The following is a 12395-nucleotide window of genomic DNA, read 5'->3' on the forward strand; positions in this document are numbered from 1 at the left end:
GTGCATCACGGATAGGTCATCCTCTTTATTCTACAACTAATAAATAGATATATACTACGAAAATACACACATCGCCATCTAGCCCTTAAGTAAGCGAAGCTTGTGATATGGGTACTGGGATAACTGATGAATAATATTATTTATAATATACATTAATACGTATAATATACAAATAAACACCCACACACTGAAAAACATTCATGTTCATCACACAAACATTTTTCTGTTGTGGGAATCGAACCCTCAGCCTTGACTCAGAAAACAGGGTCGCTGCCCACTGCGCCAATCGGCCGTCAAAATTTATTAAATATAAATAATAATAACCTAATGATGATGACCTCGTAGATACTGATGATGCAGTTAGCTATATTATTAATAAGATTTTTAGTTAGCGGTATGGCAGTTATATTAAACCCCTCATCCGTTACGTCTCATCCGTTTCTACGCGGCATCGTAACGGATCGCTAAGTTACTTGGCAGCGCGTGTTTGTCGCTAAAGTTTAAATTTGCGGAATAACATTAATAGTTACTACTATATATGATACACTCTAAAAAAAGAAAGCCAACTAAGAGAGATTTTCTCTTAGTTGACGTTATATAAATTATAACAATTATGATAATAAACATAACAACAAAAGCTGATTAGTTATAGCAGCAAGTTCATTATAGATTGAGCTAACAATGTAGGTATGTTCATTGATTCTAACAAATAAATACGTTGTTTCTATTATTATTTACTTCTTTGTATGATTAGATCATTTTTAATTATTTAGCTTAAACAAGTACGTAAATTGAATCAGTTAAGAATATGCCTTAGTCAAGTAACAATAATAGGAGCAATACAGTTGCCCAGTCCATTGAATTATGATAAACAATCATTATCATCTTATTTGATGTATCTATGTTCTTGTTAGGCTCGTATGGAATCAAGATGCTTGATCACAACAATCACTATCTTGTTAGGAATAACCAATTTTTTTTAGAGTGTAGTAACTAACCACGGACAACTGTACAATAACTATTATTAATTTGTAATACGCCTACTGAAAATTGCCTAAACATATTTCGAGAGAATGGATCAATCATTGAACTTGCTCCGACTAAGGTCGCGTAGCAAGTTTGACAGCTTCCACTACTAATCTCATAACCATATACGAGTATAAAAACTCTCGATCTAGGCCACATACTCACCATTCATACCTCCAGCTTTTTGAGACGAACAAACATGTTCTCCAAAGTGAGTTCTCATATATGTTTTTTTTTTTTAATAATCATTTTTGTCTTCACGCATCAGACAAAAAGTTGTTTATAAATAGCTATTGCCCGCGTCGTTCGTCCTGGTATATTAGGGCTTTTTATAAATACTGTGGAAAACTCTTTCTTTTTCCGGAATAAAAACAATCCATCGTATCAACTCTGTTTTAAAAATAAAGTGGATTAGTTGCTTAGTTAGGTTACTAAGAAAAAATAAACAAAGAAACATTCGCATTTATAATATTAGCTAGGTTTCTATGCAAACTTAAATTTTGGTTTATTTTTAATGGCATTATTGGCGTAATTTTGATTGATATTTCTTAACAAAACGTCCAGTTAGTTCTTCCTCAGTTAAAGTCCATTGAAAGGATATTATTAACATAAATAATATCCTTCCAATAATCATTACAAGCGTTGGTATCGATGGCCAGGAGGATAGTTTATTTATATTTATCATAGATTGACAAAGAATTCCGATGATTAGATATAAACTTAAAACCACCAAACTATTTTCTGTATTTTTTTTCTTCGTGTGCCTCGAAAGTATATTCATTCATTCAAACTTATAAATGTATGAATAAATAAGGTTCAATTATACTTTTATTTTATAGCTCGTCACCCTTTTCGCTGCTGTGGCGGTGGCTTCAGCTGGACTTGTGCCAGCTGCAGTACACTATTCCCCCGCCTCTGCGGTCTCTTCCCAGAGCATCGTTCGTCACGACCAACCCCAAGGCATCGCCACTAAATTAATCGCTCCCGTCACTAAGTTGGCCGTTGCTGCCCCCATCGCTTATCACGCTGCTCCAGCTCCTATCGCATACCATGCTCCTATTGCTAAAGTGATTGCTCAGCCAGAAGAGATCGTAAGTATTAAAACCATTGTTTCCATTCCTACGAATATCCATATTCTGCCTAATGATAAGAATTGACTGACTTTGACTTTACATTGAATTTAATTAACACTCCGAAGTCATACATTAATAACTATAAAATAACTATATGGAAATCCGCATCCTCGCTGTTATCAATTGAATAGCAATAGTTTACTCAAAGGTTTCCAGTCAGGATTATACTTTGAGTAATTTAAGAATTTATAAAACGATTTCATATTATTTTGATATTTTTGACTTGGGATCAATGGGAGCTTTTCAGAGCTTTCACTGTCCATTATAAAAGATATCACGAGATCCTGGTAAAAAAACCTTGAGCAATTCGATGTAGCTTTACTTTTAAGTGTGCCAATAAGGATACAGAAAATGACCCCCTAATAATATCTAAACATTTTACCTTGTGTCTTCACAGGCCTACCCCAAATACGAGTTCAACTACTCAGTAGCCGACGGGCACACGGGTGACAACAAGCAGCAGCAGGAATCGCGGGACGGCGACGTGGTAAAGGGCTCCTACTCCTTCCTCGAGGCCGACGGCTCCGTGCGCAGCGTGCACTACTCCGCCGACGACCACAGCGGCTTCAACGCCGTTGTGCACAACAGCGCGCCCACCGCCGCGCCCGCCTACGTCAAGGCCGCACCCCTCCTCGTCAAGGCGCCCGTGTACGCCTCGGCCCCAGCCTACTACCACTAAACGAAATCCTCATCTCATGCATACCAAATAAATTTTGACTATTTATTTATTATAATTATTACACGAATAAGTTTACAAGTTGTGATTTTTCTAACGCCAATTGACTCCTAACCTAACCTAACCTACCAGCTATAAACTCTTTGCGTAGATAATATTATTCCTACCATAAACTATACATTAAAGTGTTATATGGCTCAGACAGACGAAATGAATATTGCTCGAATGAAAACCATGCAGTGGTCCACATTTTCTATATAATTAATACGTCCTGGAGACAGTAATAGGAACCATTTAATCCCTGAGAAGCATCCAAGGACCCGTTTCCGCGGTATATATAAATTAACTTTCTCCTAGTTAGTAAAATCACGTTGGCTTTCAGGGCATGTAGAAATCATCCTATAATAGCCTGGTCATAACGTGAAACAGCGAACGAAAAATTTCGCTTCGAAAACAAGAACACCGTTATCTGGCTAGAACCACTTTGAATCTTTAGTTAATTCTTTCAACCAAAACAGCTGCTTGGGAGGCGCTAGCTAAAAGTAGTTAACGCTCTTTAGAAATGGAAGAATATAAAAGCGGAGACATTTGTACAATCTAAACTTCAGTACATCTGTTTGATTTTGTCTGTTGTAGAACCCCAACGTCTACTACTAATACGACAACTCTAATTTACATTCGAAACTGCATAAGCTGCGAAAATCTCATTTCTGACACGAACACATACTTGCGTTCTTTCATAGACAGTCTACATTACAAGTCATATTGATCAAGAATACTTATAATTTTGTATTTGAAAGTATGCTGGTAAAGAAAGTATATTTCAAGAAGCCGTCAACAATGGATTCACCGCACCTATTGAATTAAAAAGATATGTAATGATAACGCTCGGGACAAGCGTTCACTCTCTTTTGAACTATTTTATTTTATTGGTAGGTATATCTTTTACTCATAAGATTGAAAACTACATTAGAACAATCTTGAAGAAGTTAGTGGTTTATTGGCAAATAAATATCTATTTTACAAAACTAACCACACAATACACGAAAAAGTGAATAAAAATGGCATAATTCTAAAGTAGCATTGAAGTGAATTTTGTTTCATAGTTTTATTCAAAACTGCCTTATTGGTGTAGCATGTACAACTCCATATCAGCCCGGAAAGTTAGCGCGGTCTACTTCCATGCCTCGCAAAGCACTTATGATATCAATCTTAAAAGTCCAAAAACCATTTAAGCAGCGAGGTGGGCCTATGCTCTAAAATCCTCTCTTCTATAACGGAGGGATATCATAGGAAACTGAAGAACTTCTTATACCCATGTATATTATGTAGATTTATTATGTAGATTAAAATAATATAGAATTGGCGAACAACTTAAACCTTAATGAAAGTAAATCATAAAACTGCAAATTAAGTTAACTTATCGTCAAAATCTTTCTAGCCTAAATAAATAAACCTCAATAGGTAAGTCCTAAACAATCCTATGATCGTGATTGTAAGATTAATTCGAATAATATTCATTTTGTTGCTAGCATAGCATAGATGCGACCAAATTATTTACATTGACTTTGTAATTAACTAGCAGAGGCCCGCAACCTTCGCAATTTCGGACTTACCGTGAGATAAATAAGTGTCTTTTAGAACTGCTAAATCCCAAACTGCTAATCCCAGTTAGGCAATGCAATCCAATTATCTTTGCCTAACTGTAACGGGTTATATCGCGCACGCCAAGATAGCTCTCAGATGACAATTTTTTTCTGATTTACTTGAAACTTTTTGTTGTCTAGCTGATTTCCAACATAGATTTACGAGTTATAGTCTAGGTATGTATTGTTTTAATGTGCAAGCTATATTACTGCACAGTTTTATTAATTCATGCTGTAATTTTTGTGTGAAAGAGTTACATCCATACATTCAGATCTTCATAGATCCTCACAAGTGTTGACGTTTAGAACTTATTAGATAAGATATTATACTCACAAATTAATTAGCCCAAAGCTAGAAGCCAAAGTAGTAAGCTCAGACTTTACAAAAGATACGATTGCACAATTCCAAAACCCAAACCCTAGCGATTAAGACAAAGTCTATAATTTTAAATATCCTGTCATACGAGACGTGTGTATGTAATGACAACAAAACTTAGACAAATATTTTATTACTACAATAACTTAAATTTAGAAAGCATTGATTTTATCAGGAGAATCGGATCCACATTATTCTTACACAATAACCGAATTGATGAAGCCAAGTTGATAAACTTTTGGCGAATTTATATAATAGAAATTAGAAAAGTATAAAACGGTAAAATTTGATTCGATAAATCAACAGTTCGCCGGTATATCCCGATAGCGACGGTTCCTCCTAAATAATCAAAAATGTTCTCAAAGGTATAATTTGTTTTTCTTTCGAGTCATGTTAAATACAAAATTATTCAACTCTTAATATATTTGAATACACAGAACTGGCCAAATTATAAAGCTAATGATCCAGAGTTTCAGTAACTTTTTTATAAGAGATTTCTTTATTCCAGATGTTCACTCTCATTTGCCTCGTTAGCTTCTCCTCCGCTGTTCTGATTGATACAAGTGAAGGACTTAAAGAAGAGTCCTATAGTTCCGATAGCGCCAATGGCTGGCAGACGGTAAAATTGTACCCTTCTAAGCCGCTTTTCAAATACGACACATACGTAAGTGAAAATTCTAAGTAATCTATTAACTGTATAAATGTGAAACTTTAAAACTAATTGAATTTTTTTTTTTATTTGTATGTAAATTAAGTTATGAACAACCACTGCACTGATCTTGATAAAATTTTGCCCATTCATAGCTTGGCTATGCCATATCCTGGAGATAGTCATAAGTTTCCTTTGTCATGGAAAAGCACACGGCAAATTTCGGAAGTTAAAAAATAGACACGGAAATAGGATTTTTATATTTTTTTTTTCCGGGAAAACAAATGGTTCCCGTTAAGTTTCAAAATTTAGAAAATTTTAGTCGCACTATTTCATAATTGTCTTTTACGTTCTTCGTGTATTTATTTATATATTGTGATTATTCCATAATCTTTTATTTATTCGTTAATATTTTACAGGCTTATCCAAAATATGAGTTTGAATATGCAGTATCGGATAAGAAAACTGGTGATCACAAGCAGCATCATGAGACGAGGGATGGACATAGAGTCCGTGGAGCGTATAGTCTCGTGGAACCTGATGGTTCTTTAAGAAAAGTGGAATATGACGCAGATGACCACAACGGGTATGGTTTTGTTTTATAAATATACATTTGTATTTATTCACCAGTATTGCGAGTGTTTGGAAGGAATATTTAAGGAATCAGGGTATCCCGACGTCCCTCGTTATCTTTCAGCATTAATAATAACATTCATCAACATCATCAGCTATAAGAAAGAGAGATTTAGTGGGTTGGCTTAGCAAGCTGCTTCAAAGCTGGTTGGCTGTCTCGATTTCCAACACCGTATAAAATTCGTGCTAATTTTTACGCTATCATAATTAATATTATTCATTATTATGTTAATATTGATTTATGAATTAAAACTTTATTTTATAAATTTTTTTTCAGTTTTAATGCCGTGGTTAGCAAGAGTGTTCATAAACACGGGGATCACGCTTTCTCTATTTTTGGTCACACGAGACATTTCTTACCCATCGGAAGTGGCATTAAGATCAACCAGTTTTTCCCAAGCAAAAACTATCACTATCAAGAATTTAAATCTAACAATGCCAATATTGAAAATAAACCTGTTAATGAACAGCAAGCGGAAGTTACGGAAGATGAACATAATGTACAAAGCGACACTATAGAAACAGGTGACAAATTAGTAGCGGATGTTGAACAAAATGCGGAGGCTGCTGAAGTACCTGTTGCAAGAGAAGAGTCCGTAGAAGAACCAGTTAAAATACTTCAAGCATCTGTACCTGATGTGATTAAGGACGATAACATTAATAAAGATGCAGAACACATTAACCAAATGCCTGTAGTGGAAAAAAGTGTCGCTCACCCAAGCAAACCAATTGATAGCGAAAAAGTACACTACCACCAGAACACAGAAGGCCACCATGACCACGCGGACTCTGAAGTGGCATCGTCATATTACCACTCAAAAATCTATTATGTAGGTTTTTAATTAATGATATTTCATGTAAATTAATTTTCACGTGTCATATTTAAAGCATTCTCAAAATATATTTATGAATTTAAAAGTTAATGTGTAGGTAAAATTGTTATTGTTGAAAACAAAATTTGTTACATAAAATAAAATAAATTTAACTTATATTTTTTATAAATTGACTAACATGTTTACTAATTTCCTAACTTCTTCCTTTTTTATCCAGTGGAAACAATTAAAATTGAAAAAAATATATATTATTTAGGAATATCCAAGGCAACAACATTACAGAAACAATTAAAAAAATAAAAAAGAATCCTGAACTAAACATAAATTACGCAAACTGTTAACGCCTTATGAAGTATCACACTAATCTGCTATTACAAATTGCAACTCCGCAACAAAATTACAGTAAACTTTAACACAGGCGTCATGACAAGTAAACTAGAAGTAACTTAGAAAATCAAGAATCGAACTAAATTATAATTTAGTACATAAATATTTATTAGGTCAATTTAGTATTAAAATAGTGCTATTATTTCTAAGGGATCCTTTTGTGGAGAATAAAGTTGGTACTTATTTTAAATAGGTTTCTTTTTATTTAGATTAGAGATCTCTTTACAACAGAATCGGTAACATTGTATGATTGTTTTTGTTATTTTTATTTAAAATTAATGTAATAAGTTTTAATTGTGGATGTTAATTTCTCTAATAGTTAGAATTTTCAGACACACCATTATATCGTTATTAGGTTTCGTAGCAAAATGGTATTCCTGCTTCTTTTACTTTACCGTGAAGAAATAAACATAAAAATATTTCTTTATATCGCAAATGTGGTTAGCCTAGTGTGTCTAAGACTCGCGGTACGAAGATTCCGTACCTTGCAAGAAAATGTATTGTATTGTAGTTGGTTTGGCTAGTTTAAAGCCTCCAAAATACCGAAATGAAAACACGATGTTGGGGATTATTACTGATTTCTAAAATACTTTGCTAGCTAAAGAATGGTTTGAGTCTGTGTGTTTCTTTAATATTTATATAATCGAAAATACTCTATCCATGTTTTATATTTTGCGCTTTGTAAACTTCGGAGAATGAGTATTTCTTATTTAATTATTCATAATAAGTATTAAGTAATGTTTACCTAATAAAAAATATATATTTAAATAAATCTAGGTGCAGTTTTTTTTATGATGAAAGATGACAACTTGCGAATAAGTTGAACAAGCATTAGTTATTAAATTAGTTCAAATTTCAAGTCAAGTCAATAGGATAAGTAATTACTGACATGTTTGTTTTTACCATTTTTATAAAAGTAGTTTCATGCTGACATAGATAAAAATAAATCCCAATGATACAGTACTCATGGTCTCATAATTATTGCGTTTTACGCGCCTATTAATATTTAGGCATTAAAATAAAACGGTCAAGAGTGTAACTTAATAAACTATTATTAAATCAGTCGAGGAAAAAAATATTGCAGATATGATTGACAGCTATGTAATCTAATGCGCGGAATTAATATCCACAGTAAAAAATTAAATTTTTGTAAAATTAAATTTTTGACTCATTCTCAGACTGCATATATTGATATAGATCTGCTATGCAATTTCAATAAGTGGTTGGAATACCCTTTGCTCTGGAGATTTTGCATTTCACAGATTACTTAATTCGGGTCTTAGAAAAGTTTGACACTACGTCCTATACAATTTTAAACTTGATTATTCATTTTCGACTATCTCCACGGTGCAGTGGTGAGTGTTGCGGACCCAGGTTCAATTCCCAGCAATGCGATTTTGGAATTAATTGCTTCGGATTTTTCTCTTGTCTGATCTGGTGGGATGCTTTTGTGGCTAGTTATCGTATCGACAAAGACGATTGGGTAACTAGCCGTGATTAAACGTTCCGTTACGATGTCGCGTAGGGACCGATTAGGGGTATGAGTTTTATAAAACTGCCATACTCCCTAACAGGTTAGCCTGCTACCATAATCAATATTTCTTATATAGTAATATATGTGTAACTTCCGTGTATGTAGGTATGTTGATTATAACCTATGTATAGTCTCAATATTAATGTTATATTTAGGGTGTACATTACAGTGTATGTAAATTTATGTAAGTTTATTGTATGTTTAAAAATTAATACTGTAAATATCTGTAATAAAAATCTCTGTAATGTAAAAAGATTACAGAGATTTTGTGTCCGCTAAGTCGAAATGATTGATCACTCGTAAAATAGTATTCCTGAAGTAGTCTATTTTTTTGCGACAGCTCTTCCGGTGAAGTACTACTGCCGTGCCGTCAAAAAGCAATGTTTTCTTTCACCATATCAACCAGTAAACTGCTAAACCTGAAATAGAAGTGGACCTGTTTTGGCAGAGCTCTTCCGGGGTTTTCCACCGCCATGCCTATTTCTTCCGTCCAGCATCATTGCTATGTTCCAATTTGAAGGGCGTTGTTATGTGGTACGTCTAAGGTTGAAAGACACACGGTGGCTCTTTTTTTGAACGTGTTTCGTGCATGCCCTTCGGAGTTTTGCTCTGATTATAATTGATAGTTTTCCACTTACCATCAGGTAAGCCAGTCTGCTTAGTCCGTCAATTCTTTAAAAAAAATGCTGTTTCGAAAAAAATAATGCACATATTGGTATTTAAACTCGAACTATCTGATTTATTTAAGGAAACACTATATATGATTAAAATTAAGAGGAAAATATTAGGGATTCTACTATTTATTATACAAAAGTACTTTCTCCTTGGATAATGCATGAAGAGCCATATTTTTTTTTTGTGAAAGAAATGCCTAGAGTACATACGCAAACTTTTTTTGAATACCTAAATAATTTAGATAATCAAATATGTCACTTTTTTCAAAAGACAATGACATATCTCAAAGATGTATATGAAAAAAAATAACAAGAAAGAAAGAATAACCGAGACGCAATCTTTCTTAAAATTTTGATGCTTATAATTGAATCGACTTAGTTTTGAATGAAAAATACTATTGGTATATATATTATTGGTAAAATCGGTCCCTATAGCACTCTACGGGGCAAGACGGGCTCACCGCGACGGCAATAGCTTTTTAAAATACCTATTTATCAAATTTGTCGCTATACCATCTTCATAATAATGATTATAATCTAACGATTACGTATGAGAGACAGTTAAATAAAGAGTAACTACACTTTTCTATAAAAGTCGACAACCAACTTAAAACTCCACAGAAGTACGAAATTGTTATCATACAAGATCGTTAACGGATATAATAGAAAATATTAAGTTGTTGTCCATTGTCGATGCCAGCCTATACAATAAAATCGTTCATCGAAAAATGTTTATCCGAACATGAATCTTTAACTACGTAACCGATACTCGTTAGTTGTGAATTAGATAAATTTTTATTTGTTTTTTCATGGATGACAACTTTACGATATCACATCTTATTGAACTGTGATCGCTCGAGAGGAGGTATTTTATGCTCTTTTCAAACTTAACTAACTCGTTTTTCTTGGTTTCCATACCAAAACATTAAAAGCGACCCGGTGCATGTTGTCTTTCTGTCACAACCTTGTATTAATGATATCGACTTGGGAATCCTTGTTTAATTCGATTGCAAATAAAAAAAATCATAAGTTGGTCTATATTTTAGGAAAAGGCCATAGTTGCTGGTGTATAACCATCATCATTAAAATCGTTTTTATTTTATAATAATCCACTCCCCACCTACCAAAAAAAATGTTGATAAGAGTTTGTGTGTGCATTGAAGGAAAATTAAAACCATATACTTTATTCAAGAAATACCTTTCTTGTTAACAGCATTGACCAAATACTATAAATGCTCTTAGCGATAAAAATAACAGATGCACGTTTGGAGATATTTTACTATCACATGTCAGTGATCTCAAATTGCAAAACAATAGGCAAGACCTAAGATATTCTTACCAAAATCCAGACTCTTAATGAGTCTATCTAGGTCGAGCCCAGGCTTCTAAGCCAATACCAATACTAATAATAGTAATAATAATACCTACTAGGGAAACAGACATAAGAATAGATATATCCAAGAACTTGCAACGCTCTATACATTTTAGACCGTCTCCTAAGTTTTTGTAATTACTTATCACTTGAGATCGTAAACCATTACAGCACGGTTAAATAATAAATTTGCCACAGCTGCTATTTCACTTTTAATATTGCATCGGGATTGATTTACGTAAGGGTAGCATTCTTGACTCTTGAATATATAATTTAGACCGATGACATAACTATTTAGGCTATTGTATCTACTCAGGTAATCTGTAGATAGCTAACATTACTTAATCCATGCACACGGGCTGTCTAGACGGTTCCAAGTTAGTTTTACCGCAGTATATACAAAAGTGGTGTAACAGGATTCTTACTGCCACGTTAATCTAATGGTTACCATGACTACAAATCAATGTCCTGAGTTCAATCGAAAAAAGTAGCTTAGGTTTGATTTGTCTGGGAACAAATTCTAATTAACAGTCTAGAGTTCTGATTGTAACATTGTTTTAACCTTGTGACTGAGAGAGCACTTAAAACCGTCAGTCTTGGTTACAGGACCTAGCGATTACGATGTTCCGGGTTCGATTTCCGAGTTGGGCCAATAATTGTGGAGTTATTGTGTTTTTCTTTAAAGTAGTTCCCAATGCCAGTCCTAATTAATTCCTTTCCTAAGTAATTCCTTTTTTTATGTATATAGACGAGCGCTTAACTGCAATCACACCTGATTGTAAGTGATGATGCAGTCTAAAGTGGAGCAAGCTTGCCTAGAAGATGCTTATTCACTCTTGATTTTAAGATAATCATATTGGAGCACAAAAGATCCTAGAGGGTCGAAGTGCATCCGCTGAAGCGGGCCTCATTACAAGGTACTCATATTGTAGGTACTGGGGAAAATGGAAGGGCATTCCAGATCCTTGCGTTGCGAACAGAAACGAAGATGCAAAGCGCTTCGTACGCGTCCAAGGTATATAAACCACGTAGGGATCTTCATCTTTACAGTGCCTCGCGGTCCGATGGTGAAAAGATTTATTTCAAGTAGGCCTGATATAAGCACATTTAAAACGACAGGTCTGTCTGTTGTATTTTGTAGTGACTCTACGTGGCCCATAGATTACGTTAAGCCTGTGTTAATATTAAATAGCAACATGCTCTGGAGCAGCTTAGAGGTAAAACTCGAAAACACACTATGATCTACTATGACAGAGAGAGATAGGCTATCTTAATATATTTGATATGTATCCTCGGTTAAGTTGCGTTACTAAATCATAATGCTCATCATTCTAATTTGTTATTCCTTGCGGATTCCAGCATGTACGGGTTTAACTTAATGCAATGAATAACAAAAAGGACTGAATGGAACAAATGAAATCAAAGTAAATGGTATAATGATATACATAACTATGCT

The 12395-nt window shown here is 34.0% G+C and overlaps 1 protein-coding gene across 1 annotated transcript in view; it reads left to right on the forward strand.

Moving 5' to 3' along the window:
* Positions 1-12395, forward strand: part of LOC120625560 — a 53135-nt gene that overhangs the window by 15160 nt on the left and 25580 nt on the right. Inside the window, exons 5-6 of the mRNA XM_039892615.1 lie at positions 1929-2117; positions 2557-2756. Of these exons, the coding sequence (XP_039748549.1) occupies positions 1929-2117; positions 2557-2756 (389 nt within the window). The remainder of the gene's footprint in view (positions 1-1928; positions 2118-2556; positions 2757-12395) is intronic.

Source organism: Pararge aegeria, chromosome 8 (assembly GCF_905163445.1).
Source record: "Pararge aegeria chromosome 8, ilParAegt1.1, whole genome shotgun sequence".
Taxonomy (NCBI): domain Eukaryota; kingdom Metazoa; phylum Arthropoda; class Insecta; order Lepidoptera; family Nymphalidae; genus Pararge; species Pararge aegeria.